We start from the raw sequence: 25830 nt of genomic DNA, 5'->3' as shown, positions 1-25830 counted from the left end.
CCCAGTGACCACATTACAGGCTATCAGACTTGCTGTAAGAGACTTGGGCTCCTGTTCTCTTGTCCTGCGTCTGGAGGACAGATAACAATAACAAAAGCCACGAGGTCGTGCTGACTAAGGCAGAAGCTCCCAGACTGCAAAAAGAAAAACATCTTTCTTCCGCGGGCTCCTTATCCTCTATGCCTCAGGTTCCCCATATGCCAAACAGGAAGAAGGCCTCATGGTCTGTACATGGTAGGTGACGGTGATTTAAAAAAAAAAAGCCTGCCTCTCAATAGCTGTGTCTTGTTCAGTGGAGTTGGTAATAAAAGTTAACTCAGGATGAATTACAGTAACTCAACAAGGTGAGCTTTGCAAGTGTCTTAACAGAGGATCTAAAAGACAACACAGAGACCCAATTTGGGCCGGGAGTATGACTCAGCAGGAGGACCCTGGGTTCACCCGGAGAGAGCAGAGACACAGGGGGCCACAGGCGAGGGGCCTGGGGCAGGAGGCGAGATGCCTGAATGCTCCCCACTCGCGCCACTCTCGTCAGATGCCTGAGCGGCGGGCCTTTCTTTCAAATGCTGAAACGTTTGTTTTTCTCCCGGTTCCCGAATCTGATTTTAATTCAAGTCACTAAACTCCCGTTTTCCTCTCTTAAAGGCGTATCTTAATTAGTTTTCTGCTGCCAGCACCCCTCTCCTGTCCAGTTATAACACTTTCCCAAGTCTACTTGATGGTAAGAATCGCTGGGGATGATGATGCCTCAGGATGAATCTCCAGAGGACGGAAGGGCCCTGGAATCTTTACCTTGAACAAGTGTCCAAAGTCACTCTTATAAATGGACACATTAGAAGGAAACCATAGTAAGAATTTGGTATATTCATTACAATCATCCAAAAAAATGTGAAAAGAAAATCATCCCCAGTTTGCCAACCATTGTGAATATTTGGTGTATTTTCTTACAGATTTTTTTTCTAGGATACTGCTTTTACATGGTCATAATCAATTACACATTGGATTCTGAAATCTGCTTTTGCCATCGAACATTAAAAACTGGCATTTGTGTATGTGCGCACACATGTGTCCCACGCCCCCAGCACGTGGGATCTCAGTTCCCCAACCAGGGATCAAACCCGTGCCCCCTGCGGTGGGAGCATGCAGTCTTAACCACTGGGCTATCAGGGAAGACCCAAAAGAACTGATAATTTCTGAAGAAGACTGTAACAATTCAGGGCTTCCCTGGTGGCTCAGATGGTAAAGAATCGCCTGCCAATGCAGAAGACCCAGCTTTGATCCCTGGTTCAGAAAAAGCCCCTGGAGAAGGAAATGGCAGCCCACTCCAGTTCTTGCCGGGGAAATTCCATGGACAGAAGAGCCTGGCAAGCTACAGTCCGTGGGGTTGCAAAGAGTCTGACACGACTTAGCAACTATACAATGCAACAGGTCATGTAAAATTAAAAACCAAGCAAAAATTCTTTTCTTGGGATATTTATTTGATTTCACCCTTTCCCATTTATTGTATGTTTATGATTTTTTAACGAAAAGAAACTTGCAACAGAGGTTGTCTATGTAGCTGTTGACTATGACCAGTTAACAGTTACATAAATGAATCTACAATATGTGGTTATTGATCTACAAATAAGTCATTAAATAAAAAACAAGGAAAATACTTACTATGCACCAGATGACAAAGGAAATTTCAAACTTGTGAGGGAAACTAAAAATGGACAGGCCAAGAAATGCAAACACACATGTTTCTGAAACAAACCAAAGAATGGATTATTCAGCCTCAACTATTTTCTTCCAAGACAGGATGGGCTCGTTATGCAAACAAACATTTCAGATGTCAATCAGAATCCAGTATAACACTTTGCTTATTTGTTGGAAAATCTTGGTCAAGCTTGTCCTTTGAGTCTCTCATTTTTTTTCTATCACAACAAGCAACATGTGCTTCCTATTCAGAATCTCCTAATTTAATGAGCCAGCTGTCAAATACCCATGCAAATAAATACTTTCCCACCCGGGGACAAGGATAAATATATGAATCTGTCCATTTGCTGAACACTGTGATTAGCAAGGATCCTGACTGCGGCAAAGTGGCAGAAATTCAAAGCAAAGTAGCTGCAGACACCACATGACCAGTGTGAAAGGGCCCTTTGTCAACTTCTTTGCCAGAGCGGACAAAGCCCACTGACTTCACATATTTAATGCCACCACAAGTTTAGAAGGCTTACACCCTGCAGGATTTGCAGGAAGAGATATGTTTCAACTCTTGGCTCCCCTCCACAAATCCAAGAGAAGCTGACATTTACTCTTGCCGTACAAGCAGCCACTTGTGTATCCTAAGAAAAAGCACCTTATAAATTTCTAGCACTAGGCTCCCTGCTTAGATTGTGACATCCTCCAGAAGAGTGCTGGAGCCAGGGAGACAAAGACTCTATTTTAAAAGCTGAACATCATAAAACATCAAGGCTGTTTTAAAACATTTTAGCAATGGTGTCTTTTTTTTTCCTTCTTCAAATGTGTATCCCTTTCGAACAAGTCTACAAGCTAGACAGTATACATATCCTTCTCCTCCTTAAATGTTTTTCTTATCAAATATTTTGGTCACCTTTTAAAATCAGCTCATTTAGAAAACGTTCCAATCTAGGTAATGCTGTTCTCCGGTAGCATGAATACAATTATGTGGAGAAGTCATAGTTAAAAATGAATCTGCGATGGATATTTAGATTGATTCTATTTCTAGTATTCAGAAAGCTACAACAGGGACTTCCCTGCCAGACCATGGTTGACTCCATGCTTCAAATGCAGGGGCTCAGGTTCCATGCCTGATTGGGAACTAGGATCCCATACACCTGGGCGCACCTCCCTTGACCTTCCCCAAAGAAAAAGCAACTGCAAACACCCCTGTGCACAAGCTAAATTCCTGATGGTAGAATCACTGGGTCCAAAGAACGTGTGCCTCCGAAATTCTGACTGATGCTGCAAATGACTCTCCTAAAAAGATGGCAACAATGCACATGCCCATCAACAGGGCCTATTTTCTATACATTCATGCCAGAAGTGGGGAATCACCAAATTTAAAATCTGATGGGTTCAAAATAGAATCTGACAGATGTTTTGCTTTACATTTCTTTGTGGTGAGACTCAGAGTTGTTGGCCATGACATTCCGAGAAAGGTGCTGTGCAAACAATACCCGCGGGGCTACGAAGGGACAGACCAGCTTCCAGACTCACTTCTTAGCTACGAGACAGTGCTCAGGCCATTGGACCTGAGCCTCCCTGTCTGTGGAATGAAGTCTCTGCACAGTTTGCCCCTGACCCCTAGCCCGTGACAGTGTGGAATTACCGCTTGGATATGAGACGGCCCATAGAAATGCCAGGGGTGGTGCTGACGATGATAAGCAAGGGTGTCACTTGGAGGCCTTCACTCCTGGTTATAAACTTGGCGGGGGGCGGTGGGGGGAGGTCCAGGTTTCATCAGAGTTTGGTGCCGCACTGAGACTGCTGGAGAGAAATGTCAGTGTGGCCCTGACTGCCTCCTCTAATGCAGGATTGGCCCGACATGTCCTTCAAGAGACTTAAATGCTTGGGACATTTTGGGAAATGCTCTGCTTGGGACATTTTGGGAAATGCTCTAATTCTCTCTCAGAAATTCACAATGCATGTTAGCTGGAAAGTCTCACAGTTCGGAAACTTGTTAAACTTTATTTTTTCAAAATGCTTATTTATGTATTTATTTCTCTGGCTGTGTCAAGTCTCAGCTGTGGCACGTGAGCTCCTCACTGCATCGTGCAGGATCCTGAGTTGCGGTGCACGAGCTCTCTAGTTGCGGTGTATCGACTGAGCTGCCGGTCGACGTGAAGATCTTAGTTCCTCGACCAGGGATCTCACCCAAGTCCCCTGCACTGGAAGGTGGACTGAGCCACTAGGGAAGTCCCTGTTAAACTTTATTTACCCCAGGATTTCCCAAACTCTTTTTTTTTTCCTTTTTTGGCTGTACCTCGAAGCACATGGAACTTCCCCGACCAGGGATCGAACCTCGTCCCGTGTAGTGGAAGCATGGGGTCTTAACCACTGGACCACCACGGAAGCCCCATGGAGTCTTTTTTTCACTGAACTCTTACCAATCTCAGTTCCAAGAAACAGACTTTTGGAAATGTCACTTTCACATATTGTAAATGTATGCATCTCAAATGTTCGTAATTATAGCAGTTCTCATTATTTTTGGCTTTAAAGTTACAGGAATCAAAAGTTCCACCTGTTACATATTAGAACTCTTTATGGAATGTGAAAGCCAGAGGAACTAACGAAAGATAAGGGAGTGTGGTATCCGGCCCTGAGGGATTCTGCTGCCTCTTCTGCCAGGGAAGATCTCAAGGGACTCCTAGAACAGGGGAAGGAAGAACAGCAGCTCTGGGAGGCCCCCACGGGACCGCAGAGGCCGAACTCACCGCACAAGAAGGCCACGGTCCGCAGGGTTTGCTGCATGAGGATCTGGGTGACCGGGGACAGGTTGTGGTGTGTGTAGTGAGACATCACGATGCCGGAGAAGAGGATGGCCATGATGCCTGCAGAGGGACAGAGGGGCGAAGTGCACAGCCATGAGCAGAGCAGAGAAGCACCTCCACGTGACACGCAAATCCCGTCTCACGCTTCCTACGGTCCCCGCGGCCTCTAGCATTAGGTGCTTCAAGAAAAAGGAGAATACCTGAGGCTTCCCAGAGAAATGTTACGGGCCCAGCTCTCTGGCAGCTTCATTACCAGCTGGGTGACCTTGGATCAAGTTTCTTCCCCTCCCCAAGCCTCAGTGTTCTCAACTGTACAGTGGGACCAACAGTACCTGCCCACGGAACTCTTAGGAGGGTAACGAAGAGAAGCCATGTCAAGTGCCCCTCACGAGACCAGGGCAGAGCAGGTGTGAACTATCATCATCATCAGTGGATAGAAGGGGGGCAGATGTCATTCTTGGTGGCAGAAAGGGGACATAAGAATCTGGGTATAAAGAATGGGTAGATTTTTACGTTGCTGTACTTTAATTTTCTAAAAAGCATGTATTTATTTGGCTGCATCAGGTCTTAGCTGTGGCCCTAGTACCGTCAGTGCATTGTGTGGCCCTTCTGTTGGGGCACAAAGACCCTCAAGTTGAGGCATGCAGGCTCAGTACTTGTGGTGCACAGGCTCAGGTGCTTAGTGGCACGTGGGATGTAACTTCCCCATTCAGGGATCGAACCCAGGTCTCCCGCATTGCAAGGCAGATTCTTAACCACTGACTACCAGGGCAGTCCTTGTCGCACTGTAATTTTTAATTTTCCCACAGTCACCATGAGTCAACCTTATATATGAAAACAAAGATGTTTTTCTTTTTTTTCTAAGTGACGTGTTTTTTCTTTAATGGTCTCCATGAGAGCATCTACAACTTTTCTTGTGCTCTGAGCATGTGAGTTTCAGCTTTTGTCCACTGCCCTAATCACTGCTGAAGCCACTTAACACAGGGTTTCCTCTCCGCGTTTTCTTGGTGAAGCAGCAGCAAAGAGGTCTTTATTTCATGTAAAGAAGCTGAGATTTTTAGAAAGCCTTTAAACAAGCTGCCAAGATACATGAATTCCAAATCAAAGTCTATATGCAAAAACTTAACTCACTTCTGCCATTTTGTAGAAACAGATTACCAGCTAACTTTCCAGTTAAAAATAAGTGAAAAACACGGAACTGCACTAGAGATGTTTCAACTGGTAAGCTTGCTATATAAACGATACTTTACAAAATATAGGAAAACCCCACTCTTTGTGGCATCGAAAAGGTATTTACTGGCTGGAGAGACAGCACAAGCTGGAACATTTAATCCCCTGGCCCTTTTAGGAAAACAGCACATTCTTGTCTGCTTTTTCCTTTTTGCTCCAAAAGGAGGCCGGGCTGGGAAATTCCAGCAACGTTGCCCATGAGCCACACCTGATGAGCTTGGAGAAGGGAGAGGAGAGGGCAGCAGACTTCCTTACTGGCAACTTCAGAGCAGCGACGAGCCTCTGGCAGTCAGGAGCCATTCTGAGCCTCTGCTCCACTAGATAAAACACGACCTCAAACCTCTGACTATCCCCTCGATTCATCTGCTCCTCTTGGTAAGTTCCTGCAGGCGACCACCTGGAGAGCTTCTTCCTGACTCTGCACCCAAACCACGGACGCCATAGGCAATGTGAGGTGACAGAGGGACAGCCCAGAGCCTCGAGGCTGGGGAGGGAGATGGCACAGCTCACTTCCGTTCTGTGGAGCTGCTCCCAAGGGCCTCTTTTTCTTCAGCGCATCCAGTGCTAGATGGTTCTGGTCTGGGCTCTCAAAGGGCTTTGTTTCACTCACCAGCTTCAAGAAGGGTTCATTGCAAATTCACTGCAAAGCTGAGACTTGGGGGTTCTTACCCTGAATGAAAAGTCAACCCCAGAGGAGCCTGAACCATGTAAGCTGTGAATCACAACCACATAAATTGTGACAGGAGTGGGCTTCCGCCCATATTGTCATTCTGCCCACAAAGGTTGTCACAGCCCTCGGGAGGCCTGACATTAAATAGCCACTCCAGAAAGCCCCCGACTCAGGCTTCCCTGGTGGCTCAGATGGTAAAGAGTCTGCCTGCAGTGCAGAAGACCCGGATCTGATCCATGGATCAGGAAGATCCCCTGGAAAAGGGAAAGACTACCCACTCCAGTATTCTTGCCTGGAGAATTCCATGGACAGAGGAGCCTGGTGAGCTACAGTCCATGGGATTGTAGAGTTGGAGACAACTGAGCGACTAATAGATGGGGAAACAGGGGAAACAGTGACACTTTACTTTTTTGGGCTCCAAAATCACTGCAGATGGTGACTGCAGCCATGAAATTAAGACACTTACTCCTTGGAAGGGAAGTTATGACCAACCTAGACAGCATATCAAAAAGCAGAGACATTACTTTGCCAACAAAGGTCTGTCTAGTCAAGGCTATGGTTTTTCCAGTGGTCATGTATGGATGTGAGAGTTGGACTATAAAGAAAGCTGAGCGCCGAAGAGCTGACGCTTTTGGACTGTGGTATTGGAGAAGACTCTTGAGAGTCCCTTGGACTGCAAGGAGATCCAACCAGTCCATCCTAAAGGAGATCAGTCCTGGGTGTTCATTGGAAGAACTGATGTTGAAGCTGAAACTCCAATACTTTGGCCACCTGATGTGAAGAGCTGACTCATCTGAAAAGACCCTGATGCTGGGAAAGACTGAGGGCAGGAGGAGAAGGGGACGACAGAGGATGAGATGGTTGGATGGCATCACCGACTCAACAGACATGGGTTTGGGTGGACTCCAGCAGTTGGTGATGGACAGGGAGGCCTGGCGTGCTGTGGTTCATGGGGTGGCAAAGAGTAGGACAAGACTGAGTGACTGAACTGAACTGAGCGACTAATACTTTCACTTTGCAGAAAGTCCAAGGCTCCAGGAAGTCAGATCCGACGGCGAAATGTGGAAGCTCCCTTGGGACTGAGGCCACTGCCCCCTGGGAAACAAGGAGACAGGCTCAGTGCAGAAGGGGTCAGGCTGGCCACATGAGTCTGGTGCACTAGGCCAGGGGTTGGAAACCCTAATTCAGGGGCCAGACAATAAAAACAAAGATAAAAACAGTAAGTGGGTGTGCGGCACGTGTGGAGAGAAGGCACAGGCCCATCTGCAAAGGGATGACAGCAGCTCTGTGGGTGGGGGCCGAGTGCCGACCAGTCTTCCTTTCCTTCTGGTTTTTGAGAGATGCCAGAAATCTGCTTCTTAGGAACCTTCCAGCGTTCTCCTTCTTGGGCTGCACCGCACAGCCTGTGGATCTAGTTCCCCAACCAGGTATTGAAGCCCACACCCCTGCAGTGAAAACACTGGCCCTAACCACTGGACCTCCAGGAAATCCCAGAAATCGTCCAACTTTTAACGACAGCAACTAGCTCGAATGTTTAAAACTTTCTGAACAGATAATCCCCATTTGGGGGCCGAATTTGGACCATATAGAAATGGGCTCTCTGGCCAAGAAAAGAGTGGACAGCCAGCCATGACCCATGCCAATCCAGTCTGGAGTCAGGGGAACTCCCAAGTTCCAGGGGCTGACGGAGAGTCAGGGTCAGCAGTGGGTACCAAAGCCCCAGGGTCAGCTCACACACCCTCTCTAAGCCTGGATGAGGTCACCACCCAGAAAACCCTCACCCACTGCAGCTGCTCAAAGATACTGAAGGGGAAGATAGTGCCAGCAGTCTCTGTCCTGGAGATAAAAGACCTGAGAACTTAAAACATGGCCTGGAATGAAGAATCCCGACATGTTCACTTCTTTCAGAAGGCAGCATTTAAGGAAGTGGACCACAGTGCAGCAAATGATCAGCCTCACAGAAGGGAAGGAGAGAGGGAGGCGGGAGGAAATCCATTTCTAGTCTCAGTTAAACCCATGGCTTCGACTGTAATTGAGGAATACAGGGATTCAAGTGCAAAAGGCACAAGTTGAAAGAGTACCGTGTGTAATTTCTACTGCACTGACCTTTACTGTGGGTGAAACACACTGCACTTCTTGAAGGCTAAGGCCGAGTCAAGCCCTAGCCAGTTTTGCTAATGACCCAATCAGAAACACACTGCACTATAACATCTGGACTCAGAGGTAAAGAGTAAAGCAGACTCTCCATTCACACCGCCGGCCCACAGGCAACTACTATTAACAGCTGGACGTGCAGACTGCCAGCTCTTTTACTGCATAGTGCTGTTGTAGAGTTTATCCGTCTCTAAAAAGGAATAAACAGGGTCGTATTACAGATATGGCATGGACTCCTAGCACAGTGGTTTTTAAAAAGTCCTTCAACACTTAGCTCTGCCTGTGTAACAGAATCCCAACTCATTTCCAGGTCTAAGAACCCTGTGCGGGTCGGGGCCTTTGCCCCTTTGGCCCAGGCCATCTTTCTGCTCTTCCTGGACCGAGTCCAGCTCCCCTCCGCCCCCCACCTGGGTCCCTCAGCATCTGCTGCCTACCCTGCCTTCCCTGGCGTCTCCTGTGGCCTCCCTGGCAGCCAGCTCCCTCTTGCCATGTGGGTCTCAGCCCCACGGCACCACTTTGAGAACAGCTTCCTGACCTCCCGCCTCAGGATGCACCTGCCCCCCTGCTGCTCTATTACGTTACTCTGATTTCTCTTTTTCACATCATTTCTTTTTAGAAAGGTACTGATCCATGGCTGCACTGGGTCTCCGCTCCTTCGCTCGGGTTCTCTCTGCTTGCAGGGAGCGGGGACGACTCCTCGCTGTGTGCACAGGCTCCCAGTGCTCAGGCTTCAGCAGCTGCAGCTCACAGGCCCTAGAGCATCTGGGCTTCAGTAGTTGTGGAACTCGAGCTCAGCAGTTTGCAGCTCACGGGTTCTAGAGCTCGGGTTCAGTACCTGTGGCACACGGGCTTAGCTGCTCTGAGGCGTGCAGAATCTTCCTGGACCAGGGACTGAACCCGCGTCCTGAGTTAGCAGGCGGATTCTTACCTCCTGCGCCACCAGGGAGGTCCGGGGGGCACCTGTATTCTCATGTCCACTTCCTGCCTGCTGTCTGAGATCACACAGCTAATGAGAGGTGGGGGCAGCATTCCAACCAGGTCTGTCTGGTGCTGTGTTCTGAACACACAGATTTACACAGGGGGCGTGTGCTGTTTGGTGGTCCTGGTGACCTCGGCGACAGGAAAAGCAGAGCACAAAGAGAAAGGTGGGGGGGGGGGCAGCACTGAAGTCACCCTTTCCACTGCTACTTTTACAGTAACAGGCCGAGCCCCTCTTCTCTGAAAACCCTGCGTGACAAACATCCCACCCACAGAGCGTGGGCAGAGCCAGCCTCTTACTCAGAGGTGAACGAGCATGTTCTTGGCTTGCAGGGGCTCCCTTTGGCCCCATTAGCGTGCAGAGCAGAAGTTCCTAAGGAAACGAAACCCCTACAAACAGAAAACACTGCCTCTCTGAAGAAAGGACAAGAAAAACATCCCCTTGTTTTAATCACAAATTTCCAAAGGACGCATGAAATGTATGTTTGCCAACAGGTACTCAGTGTTCCCCTCAAGGAGGGTGGGACACGATTTAGAAAAACCCATGTAAACACAGTCACTAGGGCCAAGTGACTCACAGGTAGTGTTCATTTAAGAGCCAAAAGATAAGAGAGGCATGGGACGGCAGAGGCTGGGATGGAGTTATCCAAGAGAACTGGCTTGGGGTTCAAAACAAACAAGACCCTGAGGTTCACAAGCTTCTCCAGCGAAAACGGCCAGAGTCCTCTCTCTCTCCTTCCTCCTTGGCAAGACCTTCTCACAGAGAACCCATGTATGACACCAGACAGCGACCCAAAGGAAAGAGGATTCTGTTCAACAGCAGAGGAGGAACAGAAAAAATTTCAAGAAGCCAACAGCCTTGTACTACATTTGATAAAAGCCATAGACTTTACATAAACTATAAACCCATGAAGTTCAAGAAACCCCGAGAGGAACATGAGGCAAACTCTGTCGAGGCACATCAAAATCAAACTGCCACATACCTGTATCAACATGGCTAGCTTTCAAAATTAAACTAAAGTGTTGGTGAGGATGTGAAGCAGCTGAAACTCTTCCATACACTCTGGTGGGAATGCAAAATGGCCCAGTCGCTCTGTAAAACACCTCACAGTTTCTGATAAAGTAGAGAATACACCTACCGTAAAACCAGGCAGCTTTACTTCTACGTGTTTATCCAAGATTAATGGACATATACACATTAACAGTCAAAATCTGGAAAACCCCAAATGTCCTTCGGATGGTGAATGGAAAAAACAGCTCAGTAAGAATGTATAAACTATGGATACAGCAAAAATGTGGTGTCTCTCAAGAACATTATGATAGCTGAAAAAAATAAGTCACAAAAGACTACATACTACACGATTCCCCTCATATGACATTTCTATTCTGGAAAAGGCAAAGGCATAGTGAAAGAACGCAGATCAGTGGGCGACGGTGCCCGGTGACTGCCCTTGGCAGTCAGACCCCATGCTCCGAGTGAAGGCCTTACAGAGGGCTTGCTTTGAGAAAGAGGCAACCTTGGAAGACGTATTTTGATCTCTGCTACGGATGGTAAAGAGAAAAAGGCGGCCAGGGGAACCCTGAGTCCCTGCACCCAGCCAGGCCTAAATCCAGACGCACCCTAGAGGTCCAGGGAGCCCTGTTCACTGCCTGGGCTCTTCTGAGCTCGGGCTCTCAGCCATGTGACTGAGAGTGACCCAAGCGACAGCAGCTCTCTCACCAGGCAGGACAGCGTGCTGCCCACCCCGGGTGTCGACACTCCCCGTCACTTACCCGACAGTGAGGTCCCTTCTGCGAGCCCGTACGGAAGGTAGGCAAAGATGATCATCATGCCGAACTCCAAGGAAGGCGTCTTCCTCAAGTCAACGTGCTTCAGCACGTGAACGACAGCCGTCAAGGAGAGCCCGAGGACCCTTATGGGTGAGCTAGAGAAGCCACAGACCCACGGCCTTCCAAACAGAAAGGGTAAGCACTGGATACAAAGATGCGGGAACAGCCAAGGGAACGAGTGAAAAATCTGTCATTACGGACTTTTTCCTCTGTAGGGAGGACTCTTGTTTTAAGGAAGGGAATCTGACAAAATACTGAAAGATGTAAATTCCTGAGACAGGCAACGGGGAGCATTAAAGCCACCCAGGTCAATTCACTTGGAAACGCTGACTTGGAGGGCCCGGGAGCAGCGGGGGCAGAGCTGGGCCGGCAGACGCCTGAGCACAGCCCACCCTGCCAGCCCGCTTCCAGGGCCGCATCCCCCTTCCACCCCTCCTCCTCCCAAACGAGGTCACTACAGGGCTTCCAGAAGCGTGGGGATCAGCGCTACTGCAGGACCTTCTCTCCTGTCCCTGGACCTTTATAAACCCACGCTCCTGTGAAAGGAGAGTCTTCTACGTGCACTACTGTCGTCCGCAGGCCTTCATTAAGGTAGAGGCTCTCCCCCTCCTCTACCCTTCTAAAGAAAGAGATAAATGCAGAGGAAAATACTGAACTGGAAAAAGTCTTCTTTTCCATTCTGTTTATTGGTACAATATGAGAAGCCGTCAGCTGACTCAACAACACCTTGAGACTTCTGGACGTAGGAACTGAAGGGAAAATTCAACAGGACGGCAGACACGCGTGCCTGTCTGAGGCAGAAGCAGCCCTTCTGGCCGTCTGCTAGACAGACTGCTCGTGGAGGAAGGCCAGGTGGCCATCTCCCTTGCTCAGGCGCACACAGAAATGGTCTGGTGCCTGTTCCTGTCTTAAACATGGCATTTTCTACAGCAATAAAGGTGTCAGCGGCCTTAACAAGTTTCTTTGTTTCTCTGGCTGGAAGAGCTTATGGGTCATTAAGCTACAAAATCAGTGCGAATAACTTAGATGGAGCTCATTTTGAAAGCCTCTTTCCTGATTCGTACAAATAAATACTTTCAGTGGGGTAGAGATTTGCTCAATTTGACATTTTCAAAGGAAATTAATTTCCAATTTTCTTAATGTGAAAAGTGAGACAGCAGAAAATGAAATTCATCTGAATGTGGTGTTCATACTCTGGGAACTGAGAAGACCCTAAAATCAGACCTGATATTCAACCGTGCACATGTTTTTTAAGCTTTGAAAAGTGACATGCTACATTTCACAGGTTAAATTTTTAAATCCTTGAGTTTAAAGTGCTCTTCAAACCAAAACTAAGCATAAAAATCCTCCTTAAATGGTTCCCCTTAAGGAACTGGAGAAAATGATGAGAGATGGATGTAATTAGGAATAATCGTTCTGGCCACGCATGTTCATCATATTAAAAGGATATCAATGCAGATATTAAGCCAGTTAGAGTGCCGAGTGCCGCGGAGCCAAAGAACATTTTGAGGAAGTAGCCAAGGGCCTGTAAAAACGTCTGCCACCCACTGACATCTGACATATTTTTTCTTGTTAAACCTTCAGCTGTGCTAGGAAATAAAAGAAAAAACACAAAGAAGTTAAAATGTTATAGACAAAGTTATCAGAAATTAACTTAGGACTCAAAACTTAACTTCTTGCTTAATCTCTCATTCATTCATTCTATCATTCAACCTGTTAGCCAAACATTTATTTGTTCACCAGCTTTGTTCTAGGCACCGTGTTAGTTTCTAGGGGTCCGGAGATGAGAGCAGGTCCCTGCCCTAAGGGAGTCCTGTAGTCTAACAAGGGAGAAAAACAGATGGGGGCACTTTCCCAGTGGATCAGTGGCTAAGACTCCAAACTCCCAATGCAGGGAACGCGGGTTTGATCCCTGGTCAGGGAACTAGATTCAACTAAGAGTTCTCACACCCCAGGAGAGAGCCCATGAATACAAACTAATACCCAGCATGGCCCAAAGTGAGACGACACAGACACACGCACACACAGACGGGAACTAGGACCATCTCCGTGCCAACGACAAGCGGGCGCTTGCCAAGGGCCTTTGCCACATGCCTCTGTGCGGACTGAGCCCTGTACTGCTGGCCATCAACACACATACCCTGCAGGGACTTCAGGGTGGAGAGTGCACTCTGTGCTCCAGGGAAACTGGTGGAACAGGTCTTCAGATAGTTATTTACAGGAACTGACTGCATGGTCCCCATCCTTGCATCTCCTCGTATCTAGAGCACTAAATCCCTTCCTGATGACATCAGCTCCTCGTGACTAGCAGAAAACCTTTTGTCAAGTAAGTGCTTGACTGCACTGAGTGCTCCCTTCACCAAAATCACATCAGCTGACCTTCCCCCCACGCCTCTCTTTTGAGTTTTTTTTTCTTCCACTACCTCTTTGGAGCAGTTTCTCAGAGCTGGCTTAGGTGCCGTCTCCCGGGCTGCAGTCCTCATTTTGCCCCAAATAAAACTGAACTCGCAACTCTCAGGCTGTGCATCATTTTCAGTCAACATTAGGAAAGAGCAGAGGAAACACGTGGAGGCATCTAACTCAGACAGGTGGGGGTAGAAGCAGGCTCTTTATGACACACAGGCTGGGTTTTGGCTTAGGCTAAAGAAGAGCTAGCCAGGTGAAGAAATGAGGGAACGCACTCAGGGCAGAGGGAATGGCATGTGCGGAGGCACGGCGCCTCCAGGTACTAGCAGCACACAAGTGCTGCGCTATGCCTAGTCTCTCAGCTGTGTCCGACTCTGCGACCCCCAAGGACTGTAGCCCGTCAGGCTCCTCTGTCCATGGGATTGTCCAGGCAAGAATACTGGAGTGGGTTGCCGTGCCCTCCTCCAGGGGAATCTTACCGACCCAGGAATCGAACCCAGGTCTCTTGGGTTGCAGGCAGATTCATTACCGTCTGAGCCACCAGGGAAGCCCAGCAGCACGTCTGCAATCACACAGATGACTGCGGATAAAACACAGGAACAGGATGTGGGGGGAGGGGTCCATGGGGAGGACAATGTTAAGAGGTGAGGCCAGAGCAGCAGGCAGGGCGAGACTGTGAAAGGCTGTTGATAAACCCAGCTAAGGAGCCAGTCTTTTATCCGGAAGGCCCGGAGGAGTCACGGGGAGTGTTTTCAGGATGGAGTGGGGGTGGGGGAGTGGGGCTCCTGTAAGATGCAAACCTGAAACTGAGGCTGCGGCATGAGGCCAGGTAGAATGGAGCCGCCTCAAGAAGATATGTCTGTGGGTAAGGCCCAGAGTGAGGATTGGAAGGCATTAGAAGCAAGAATGGAAAGGACTTTCCTCTCATTGTTAGACAGCAAAGTAAAATGTCAGCAGCCATTAAATTCAATTGTTGGTTTCATCCCCAAAGGTAAAACCATTTTACCATTAAAATATTTATTCTCCTTAAGTATCTTCCTCCTGCTGATTACACCTTCTCTCAAATCCATCCACTTCTCTCCCTCCCTCCGCTATCCTCCAGTCCAGGGCTTCTGCCTCTCCGATCTTTGCATATAAACACCCTGCTCTTTCTAGGAGAACCCAACACTCAGGGGCCTGAATGATCCCTTGAAAATGCATATCTGATCAGGTTACTGTGTGTGTCAGTCATCAGTCGAGTCCCACTCTTTGCAACCCCAAGGACCGTAGCCCACCACGCTCCTCTCTGTCCATGGGATTCCAGGCAAGAACACTGGAGTGATTGCCATTCTCTTCTCCAGGGGATCTTCCTGACCCAGGGATCGAACCTGGTCTCCTGCACTGCAGGGGGATTCTTTCCTGGTGAGCCGCCTGGGAAGCCCCGATCAGGTTATCAGCCCCGTCAAACCCCATCCTCAGTTTCCTGCTGCGTTTAAGAGGAAACCCAGTCTGACCCTGATCCTCCCACCACACCTCTCACCCCATCTCCTATTCAGGCTGGTCCCCACCACCACCTCCCTGCAGGTCACCTGCCATTCTTCGGGCTCCAGCCGACTCTGGTTTCTTCTCAGAACCCAGAGTCAGTGACCCTCCCTCAGGGACATCTGCCTTCACACAGGCCGGCCCACTTACAGGCTCTCCTGGTGCCTAACTTCCCCTGCACAGCACTTGGAACTAGTGAATCATCCCATGAGGACCCCGCCTGCACCCACCTTACTCGCTGCCGTATGTCCAGGGCCTAGGGCAGAACCCAGGACACAGAAGGTACTCAACAAACTTTTGCTGAATCAGTAAACAAAACAAAGACTTGTCTAGAGTAACATTCGGCCTCATTAATCAGTGTTTCGTGAACTGGTATCGGTTTTTAAAGAGTTTTATTTATTTATTTTTGGCCGTGTGAGCAGGGACTCCTCTCTAGTCGTGGTGTGCAGGCTTCTCACTGCGTGGCTTCTCTTGCTATAGAGCCTGGGCTCTAGGGTGAGTGGGCTTCGGTAGTTGTGGTGCATGGGCTTGAGATGCCCTGCAGCATGGGAGATGTTCCCGGACCAGGGATCGAACCCGTGTCCTCTGCACTGGCAGGCGGATTCTTGACCCCTGGACCCCCAGGGAAGTCCAGAGCTGGTATAATTTTTTGGTGGGGGGCAGTTCTTTGTTTTGTTGGCTGTGCTGGGTCTTCGCTGCTGTGGGGCTCTTCTCTAGCTGCACCGAGCTGGGGCGGCCCTCCAGTGCGGAACACAGGCTCTGGGGCACACGGCCTCCCAGACCATGGATTGAACCTGTGTCTCCTGCACTGGCGGCACTTTCTTTACCACTGAGCCACTAAGGAAGCCCCACACTGGTATACCTTTAAAGCAGGATCATCTCAGGAATTCCCTGGCGGCCCAGTGGCCAGGACTCAGGCTCTCACTGCTGAGGGCCTGGGGCTCGACCCCTGATCAGGGAACTAAAATCCCACAAGCTGTGTGGTGCAGCCAAAAAGGATGGCTTGGTCAGATAACCTCAGCCTTTGGTGCTGATTCACAGCGCAATATAACATAGTAAAGGTTTTAAAAAGTCCTGAAAAAAAGAAAACTAACTTTTCTCACATAAATGTTTTCCAAACTCACTCCAATCGCCCCCATTGCTGTTCTTTACTAGCAGATCATGGGTTAACATCCCACCCAGGGGAACGCTGGGAACCAACAGGGTTCTTATTGGGGAAGTGCTCTTGAAGGCGAAGGGCACCTCCAGCCCTCAAATGGACCCGCGGATGACCTGAGTAGCGTCCCGCCCTCACCCCATTTCATGACCATGGCCAGGACGCCGGCTGGCGTCACTGCTTTCTTTTCACGCAAAGGAGGCTGAGGTCCAAAGACAGAGGCTAATGGGTGAGGTTACAACAATGGTTAACAGCAGACCCCGGGCCAAGGCCAGTGGTTCCTGTTCCTGAACTCAGGATAAACGAAGAGAGGATTCAGACCTCTTCTGGCCTGGAGACTTTGTGCATTTTATTTTTCTTCAGGCCATGTTTCTCACACCTTAAACAAACAATAATACTGATTCAGGATCCATTTCATGAGCTTTAGCTGCAGCTGGAGACAACAAAAGTTTTCTACAGCAATTATTTCAAGAATAGACTGTCACAGTAACAAATCAAAGCTAAAAATAATTTAATTAAGCTTAATGAAGAAAACAGAAGATACTCAGCTTTTCTGGCATTTATGAAAGTGAAAACATTAAAAAAAGGGGATAGTTCATTAACATCTTCAGTTACAAAGATAAATGGATGATCATCACATCACTTTGAAAACAGTCATTTATGAAGTATACACTTAAAAACAAGATGTGATTCTTCCTTGTAACCAAGGAAAGCTGACAGCTCCCTCCTATATGGCAAACACAAGGCAGGCCTGCCACGCCCCCCTCTCCCCTACCTCTCTCTTCTACCTGAAAATGCCAACGGGCTCACAGGATAACCGATCTGAGTGAGAGAGGCTGACTTAGGTCAGTGATGCCCGCCCCAGCCGGTGTACCAGCATTAGAGGAGGTGAAGGCTGGAAAATGCACATGGCCCACGGATCCAATTTTGGAAACTGTCATCAGAGGTGATCCTGGCCTTCAAAAGTACTTTTCCAAAAAGAATGTGTGGCTAGTTACAGTAACTCCATCCTTTCTCATTTAAAAAAAGAAAGTATCTCCTACGCTTTGGCCTTTTTTTGTGGCCAAGAGACCTGGAAAAGCTCAGAACTAAGATTTAGGAAATCGAGAGATATAGGGGAAAAAAAATCAGAGATAAATCAGTTGAGTTTAGCTCCTAATCTATAAAAATAACTGCTGACGTCACCTCCAATTTAGGCAAAATTTTTTATAAAAGTGACTCATTCACGGCTGCATCGGGTCTCAGCTGTGGCACGCAGGCTCTGTGCTGCGGTGCACGTGCTCCTTAGTATGTGGGATCTTGGTTCCCTGACCAGGGATCGAACCCACGTGTCCTGCACGGGAAGGTGGATCCTTAATTACCACACCGGGGAAGCCCCTCGGCAAAACCCTTTGTCACAAATGTTCAAATGTACAGCCAGGACACCAGATAAAAGGAAGACCCGAAGGCTAAGAAGTTTCCAAAGCAGATCTTAAAAAAAAAAATATTGCCATCAGATTATTTTTTAAAGGTCTTACAGCATGATATATGATGCTCTCCTAATAAAGCTATAAAAAGTTTTAAGAGAAATGTAAAAAAGCCAACAATAGGGAACTGGTCAAAGAGAGCACAGTAAATCCATAGAAATAACACTCTACAACTGATAAAATGATGTTATAGAAGACTATTTTATCAACTCTGCTCAATGGAAACGTTACAATACAGTATATTCCCATCTAAATAAAATACATGTATACATCTACCAAACCATCAACTGTAATTATCTCTTGGGCGTTACAATGCATGTATTGTTTTCTTTTCTTTTTTCTTCTTCCTTTTGGAGTTTTCTAAATTTTATATGCAGAATATATGTATTATTTTAGAATATATACATATATTTTTGTTTTAAGGTCTGGTGGGCCCCTCTTTCAATTAAACATTTGGTAAGTTCTTCCTGCAAAAGGAGGACAAAAAGGGACAAACAAGAAACAGCAGCTGGGGGACAGGAGGAGAAGATGAGAGGGTCTCACATTAGCTGATGGCAAATGCTTCTGTTTTTAAAAAATATTTATTTATTTATTTATGGCTGCATTGGGTCTTAGCTTCTCTCTAGCTGTGGTGTGTGGGCACACAGGCTTTGTTACCCTGTGGCATGTGGGATCTTAGTTCTCCAATCAGAAATCAAACCCGCATCCCTCGTGTTGGAAGGCAGACTCTTAACCACTGGACCACCAGGGAATCCCCTAATGGCAAATGCTTTTCACATAGTGTATTTACCTAGTCAAATCGCATCCTACGCTGAGGCATTATCACCCTCACTTTAACACTGAGACACCAGTGGCTCAAAGAGGTGAAAGAGCTGACCCAGGGTCAAACAGCTATGAGTAGCCATCACTGGAACTTGAACCCAGGTCAGTCTGACTCCAAGATCTGGGCTCCTTCCACTATAAAAATATTCTTTTATTCTAACACAATAATTGTGAATGTAGTCTATAACGGGGCTTTTAAGAAAACCAGAGTGGTTATGCTTTGCAAGGAATCCCACAGCAAAGAAAGCAAGTCCAAAATCAGAGAAAGGAGAAGCTACTCTCTAACAGAACAAATAGCGGCCCCTCAAACGGCTCCTCACTCGTCTCTGACGCCCGCTCTGTCTGTGCCTTCGCTGTTTTTTGGCAGAACTGTCGGGGCCCTCCTGGCAGGACCTGTTAACAAACACCACAGCTGCAGAGTGCAAGGGCAAGGAGACAGCCCTGCATCCAAGAAACGCATCTGAGATGAACTCAGACTCACTTCCTTTGCCCAAGGACTTAAAAAAATATATTTATTATTATTTATTTGGCTGTGCTGGGTCTTAGGCGTGGCATCCAGAATCTTTAGTTAGCGCATGTGGGATCTAGTTCCCTTGACCAGGGACTGAACCCAGGCCTCCTGCCTTGGAAGCAAGGAGTCTCAGCCACTGGACCACCAGGGAAGTACGCACAGTGACTTCCTGACATTTCATGACACACCTTTAATTTCTCAGCTACTGTCAACATGGGCAGTAATACCAATGAGCAACTGAAAAAGACCCGCAGTTTCCAAAGCAGCCTTCACACTAGAGCAGCTTAAGGCAGGATGTCCATCAGTATCATTACCTTATCTTACGGTGGCAAAAAGGAGGGTGCCCTGCACCGGCTCACAAGTGGTAGAACAGGGCCTCTGCTGACTGCTTTCATCTGGAATAATCCTGTCCAAATACTGATCCCTCAACTGGCTGCTCAGCTCTCCTCCGGGGACTCACCCCAGACCTACTGAATCAGGAGCTCTGAGGGTGCTGCCTGGCAATGCGACCTTTAATAAGCACCCCGGTGATGTTGATGACAAGCTGGGCTTAATTTAAAAGCACTGCTAAGGACTTCCCTGGCAGTCCAATGGTTCAGACTCTGTGCTTTCAATGCAGAAGGCACGGGTTCAATCCCTGGTCGGGGAGCTAAGATCCCCCATGCTGTGTGGCCCAGCCTAAATAAAGAAAAGCACTGCTAAGAGGTAGGTCCTACAGGGCGGATTCTCCTCTAATCACCCTGGGCCTTGACAATATTCCTGAGGCACATCAAGGTTTGTCGGGACAGAAGGATGGACAAGCGGTGAACCAATCACCCACAGGACGAGCAGCTGTACGCGCAGCTGCATGGGGATATCTGCCGTCTGATATGAGGCCCTTTAGTTCCGTCGCTTGAGGAAAGCACACTTACTTGGTCAGGACAATGGAGACTGCGTCATTGAGAATGCTCTCTCCAAACACCAGCATGTTGAGCACTGGGTCCACATGAAGGGCGTTGAAAATAGCAATAGTGGCCACTGGGTCAACAGCAGAAATCAGGGAGCCAAATGCAAAACTGTCAGGAAGAGAAAAGGAAGGGGCAACTCTGTAATGCTTGACCCCTGGTCCAGAGGGTGAAACAAAGTCAAAGACTGTTTAGTGTAACATAACAGGACACCCTGCAGCTGAAGAGCTACAGAAGATGGTGTCTTGCTTTCCACTTAAAATACCTGCTGATTGATTCTGTGGGTGGAGCAGTGAAAGGCCCACTCTACAAGGAGCTGTTAGGAATGGCCTGGTTTTCCACTGCAAGTACTGAGACTTCATCTTGAGCAGCGACGGAGGGAAGGCTTCTGCTTAAATACATGACGGACATCCCAGCCTTCTGGGTCAGGGCAGCTGGAGCCGTGACGCCCAAAGGGCCCATGTGCTCCTGGGTCTGACCTGTGCTCTGCCCCTTGTCACCAGGCCACCGGAGTGCCATCTGTGACTGCTGCCAGCCTCCACTCAGATTTGCAACATCTAAGGAAGTGCTGGAAGTCAGCAGCACCTCCACTGGGCTCCAGGGACTGGGCGGCTTGGGTGGCAGACATCAAAACCAGGGCTGCCTCTCACCAGGTCAGTGCGCTCACCCCAGCACCCGTGAAGGCCGAATTCCTCCAACACACATGCATTAATTGCCTAGTATGTTTCAAGCACTGAGGCTAATAATAACAACAGCAAATACGTATGTGGTACTTACCATGTCCCAGGCACTGTTCTAAGCGCTTTACAGATAGTGACTCAATAATCCATACAGCAACCGTGTGAAACCAGTTTGCATCTCATACTGCCCCGCTTACACAGGAGAAAACTAAGGGACAGTGAGGTTAAGGAACCTGCCCAGCAGGATCCAAACACAGGCCAGCTGACTCGCAGTGGAGGACCTCACCCACTGCGCTGGACACAGCGATGCCCAGAGGCCGAGACCAGCTCAGGAAACGGCCAGTGCTACACAGGAAGTCAGGGTGATGAGAGAGGAACGTGGCAGGATGGTGTGGGTGGGGACCACTTAGATCGGGCGGTCAGGAAAGGCCTCTCTGAAGAGATGAGGATCACTGAAACAAGGGCCTACGTGACAAGAAGCAGATGGCCAAGCCAAGGCACTGGGAGCAGTGACCGGAGTAAGCCCCCTTGGAGGCGGAGCAAGCTTGGTTGCCTGAGAGCCAAAAACAGTGAGCCTGGCAGCAGTGTAGTGAACCAGAGTGGCTGGAGATGTGGAGGCTGGGAGGGAGGCAGGCCAGGTCACCCCTGGGGGCTGCCTAAGGAATTGGGACGATTATCCTCTCACCCATTTATCTTTTTCCCCTGAGAGTTCTTGCGAGCCTTCGATTCCCTCAAAAGGCTACACCTGGCACTGTTTTCCTGCAGCTGTCAAGGGACAAGTATCAGGTAGAGACGTAAACCAGAGCCCATCCGCCCACTTCCCATCCTCCTTTCTGGGAGGGAAGAGGGGCTACTTGGCCTGGGGACCACGGCATGCTGTCCCCTGGATGTCCCCAGCAGCTTCCATGATCATCCAGCTCTGAGCTGAGGGAGAGGAGTGCTGGAGGAGGGGACTCCTGGCTGCCTGGCCAGCTCCTGAGCTCTTCATAAATCAATAACCTGGCCTTCTGGTTTTCACGACAGTGCCCTGGGACACTCTCAGCTCAGACTGCAGTTCGCAGACTTGCCCTGTCCCCACAGACGGTCATGCACTTTGTGAGCTGTGACCTTACCTCTCACCCCACCAGGAGCGCCCAGGCGGTGGGTACCATGTTTTAGTCATGGGTGTTCTCAGGGTCAGTGCTGCTATTTGGGGAAGGCAGGCAGGTGGGAGGGAGGGAGAGGGGATTCCACCAACCCGGGAGGCTGTGACCTGCTGGTGGCTGGCCTTGAGGCCCTCGCTCTGAAACCCACAGAGATTCTCTCTTTTAGTCCCACTCTCCTCACCCACAGCACATAAAAAGGGGCCTTGAAGGAAGACGCGTGTCTAAAAAATACATCCTGGGGACTTCCTTGGTGGTCCAGTGGTTAGGACGCTTCGATTTCACTGAAGAGGCCTGAGTTCAATCCCTGGTTGGGGAACTAAGATTCTGAAAGCAGTGAGTTGCAGCCAAAATTTTAAAAAAGCAAAGTACATCCCGAAGTGGGATGGGGACCTGGGAGCCATGGCGGGTCGTGCATCAGGCACTGACTTTGTGTGGCTCGGCCGGCCCCTCCTCATGCCTCTCAGGGAGCACACACAGCCCCAGATCCAGTGACCTTCAATTTTCCTTTGTGGAGCCCGGCCCCCTCCACTCTCCAGCTGCGGAGTTGTATGGGGTGCGAGGAGTAGGCAGGGGACCCAGGCCTGGTCAGAGGACCGTCACCAGGCATTTTAACAGGTCACTGGGCATCAGGCTGGCCCTTCTAGCAGGGGTAGCTGAAGTGAGGGGCACTGTGAGCCTGGAGCCACTGGTGCTGCCAACTGGGGTGAGCACGCCCATGGTGAGGCTGACCAGGGAAAGGCTGAGCCAAGACAGTGAGAGGAGGGGTTCCGGACACCAGGTCCCCAGAGGCTGTCGTGCAGGAAGCCGTGACTCTGGGGACACTTCAGTTCTATGAGTCAACAAACTCCTTCTTTTTTTTTTTTTTTGCTAAAATGAGTTCGTGCCGGGTTTCAGTTGCATTAAAGAGGACTGACTGCTGCTCTTTCTAACAGTCCCCGTGGCATCCTGACCTGGAAATCCAAGAGCGGGAATGAGAAGATGGACTGATGAATCGACAGAGGGATGGAGAGGTGGCAAGACCTGTGTTAGAGCAAATCTAGCTAAACAGTGACTGTGGAATCCAGGGGGTCGTGTGCGCGCCGTGCCTCCCCTTCCCATGTGTCTGACATTCCTGTAAGAAGTCAGGGGCGACGCACTCGGCACAAACAGCACACGCGGCTTTGGTTGTGAATCTAAACTAGGGCACAGTGTTTCTGACAGAGAGCACGGAAAGGCTGAACTACGAGCTGTCTGGATCACAGAGGGCTCTGCCTCTGAGCGGCCAGTGAACCTTGCCCTCAGCTTGCTCCACTTCACACCTTACGACCCAGTCTGTCAAAGGCCAGGAGCCAGAAGTTCAACTGAACAATGCGTTTCTTAAGTCTGTCGTCCCTGAAGATAGTGAGCTTCACAAAACAGAAAGAAAATGGACTGGGGTGGTGAAATAATACAGCGTGTATCTACGAGGGAACTAGCTTTCTGGTAGAAACACCCATAAAGTAAAATCTTCTGTGCAACAAAGTTATTTTCATGTTTTCTACAGTGCAGAGGTCCATGCTTGACCTGCATGGTGTTTTAAACTGGATTAAGTTGTCAACATTTAAAACTGGAAATATTCCCTATTAGAATCTAGAAACTTGGCCTCTTTTGAATTGAACAATTAGGTATCTGATCATTCTGGGCCCACGTTTCTACACAGTAATTACTATTTGCAGCTAAGAGGTGGCGGTCCCCTTCAGACAGAGTGGGCTCCCTGGTTCACCACCATCACCAGCTCTAGACACACACCTGGCCAGCTTCCTTCTGTGAAGGGTTCCGCCAGGCCCTGCAGCTGTGTGGTTTACAACTGCTGGCTAATTTCCCCCAGAGGACACCCCCTCCCACCCCTGCAATCTGTGCGACAGTCACTTTCTAACAGGAAAGGAAGTGTCTGCCCACAGAGAAACTCCACCTGGGTCTTACCCTGCTTGTCTAAGGGCCAGTTCTTTTACTCCTTGCTTCCTGAACATCCCATCCACTGGTTCCATTCAATTTCACAAGGATTTATCAAGCGTTTTTTGTGTCTCTAATTAGCTGTCCCTAAACAGGCTGAAGGACTGAATGCTGTGACATCTGCCTTCACAGCCACTGGGTTTTGAGCGTTTCTTTTCAGTTGCAAAATACCTGCAAAATACAGACCGTCAGTTCTGCTCTGCTTCCGGCTCCCTGTGAATCAAGAATGCATCTTTCTCTACTTGTTTATATATCGAGACTATCTTACAACAAAAGCTTTGAAATCTATGTCCTTGGAGAGAAAACAAGATTGGACGTGATGTTATTGAAGGCACATTTCTCACAAAAAGGGCTCCAAGGTGCTGCTGTAAAGGCTGTAAGCTCCCGCCGGTCCAGTGAAAGGGACCCCGGGGCTGAGTACTGGGTCCGACTTCCAAGCGCCCCAGCCGGGCCAGAGGACAGAAACCAGTGTTCTTGGCAGAGAAACAGAGATGGGCTGCAGACTCACTGGCTGTCTCAGCGAGGGGAAACCAGGTCACACTCTGTGTGTGTACTTTTTTAGCACTAGATCTGGTACCTTCCAAGAGACAGCTGCCTAGGTTGCCTCCTGCTAAGCCGATTATGGAAATTCCTGGATTGGGCTCCTAGACAGCAGCTCTGAGTGTCCGATGGAGTAGCTTCAGCCCGGGGAGGGTGCCCACAAGAGGCCCCGGCCCTGTTGGCTTCCACCACCCCCTCCCCGCTCCCTTAGTGGGAATCCCAGAGTAAAGGCTGACACCTCACCCCTGACTCCATCCCCAACCTGTCAAGGAGACAAGTTTCCATTATGGCCACTGAAAAGCTTTAGAATGAGCTGCAGGAGATCTTTAATAATAAAAGGACAAATGTGTAGCCTGCAGTGTGTGTGTGTGTGTGTGTGAGGGGGTCAGTTAACGACCCAAGAGTTATTCCCTTGAAAGCGGAAACTAAATCATTCCCGTCAGCAACTCTCTGACTGGAGATCTTCAAAATTCTTCAAGATAGATTTGATTCATTTTGGAGATACACATTAATTCAGAATAGATTCTACAGCAGAAATCGTCAGCCAAACCACGAGACACAATAGAGAAGTCAGGAATCAATACGGAGAAAACTTTCCCCAGTAAAAAAGTATAGCCACATGGGTGTTACAGGATGAAAGGTTTACCTGTCTGTCATGTTGAGTTTAGAGATTACATCAGCCTGTAAAATAAAACACACAAACACACAGACACACACAAAAAAAACCCCTGGAGAACAGCCAAGAAGATTAAAATGTCCATTAGTATTTTATTACAGACTAATAAGGACATTAATCTTCAGTCCCCAAACCACTTGAAAAATACAGAAAACTCCTAAATTTTAGTTTAGGCATGCATCTGATCATCATCCGTCAAAAGTATGACAGAGAATGCTACATTTGTCAAGCAAAATTAACTAGTTTTCTTCTCTAAAGTTTATTCCCCTCTGATGCTGGAAGCTGAGCAATGAAGGCTGCATGACAGACAGATTTATTCTGGTGCCATCGAGGCAGCGGTAAAGGTGAAAATCAGACGGAGCCATCAAAAGAAGCAAACACATCTGACACACATAAAAGAAATCTGCAGTCAGCCCAAGGCCTGAGCCTCAAACTGCATTCGCAGAGCTGGGGCCGACAAACTTTCTAAGACTGACCGTGTTGGAAAGAACTGGGACATGCCATAGACGTGAACAAGGCAAAGTCACAGATACTACCTTCCTAGGCAGGTCAGAATTAATTCAAATTAATTTGAACTCAAGATACAAAGCACTCAATTGATGACACTGAGAACTGCTTTAGGAATGGTGGAGAG

At 48.6% G+C, this 25830-nt stretch overlaps 1 protein-coding gene across 2 annotated transcripts in view; it reads right to left on the bottom strand.

Moving 5' to 3' along the window:
* Positions 1–25830, bottom strand: part of SLC9A8 (solute carrier family 9 member A8) — a 71296-nt gene that overhangs the window by 9296 nt on the left and 36170 nt on the right. Inside the window, exons 7-12 of one of the 2 annotated variants that reach the window (XM_052650530.1) lie at positions 25167–25201; positions 20152–20295; positions 12809–12947; positions 11302–11407; positions 4440–4556; positions 1660–1742 (exon numbers count right to left, since the gene is read on the bottom strand). In XM_052650530.1, the coding sequence (XP_052506490.1) occupies positions 1660–1742; positions 4440–4556; positions 11302–11407; positions 12809–12947; positions 20152–20295; positions 25167–25201 (624 nt within the window). Of the gene's footprint in view, positions 1–1659; positions 1743–4439; positions 4557–11301; positions 11478–12808; positions 12948–20151; positions 20296–25166; positions 25202–25830 lie in introns of both variants that reach the window. The other variant, XM_052650531.1, reaches the window with a different exon arrangement.

This window comes from Budorcas taxicolor, chromosome 13 (assembly GCF_023091745.1).
Source record: "Budorcas taxicolor isolate Tak-1 chromosome 13, Takin1.1, whole genome shotgun sequence".
NCBI classification, from domain to species: domain Eukaryota; kingdom Metazoa; phylum Chordata; class Mammalia; order Artiodactyla; family Bovidae; genus Budorcas; species Budorcas taxicolor.
This window is presented reverse-complemented; position numbering and strand designations above follow the sequence as displayed.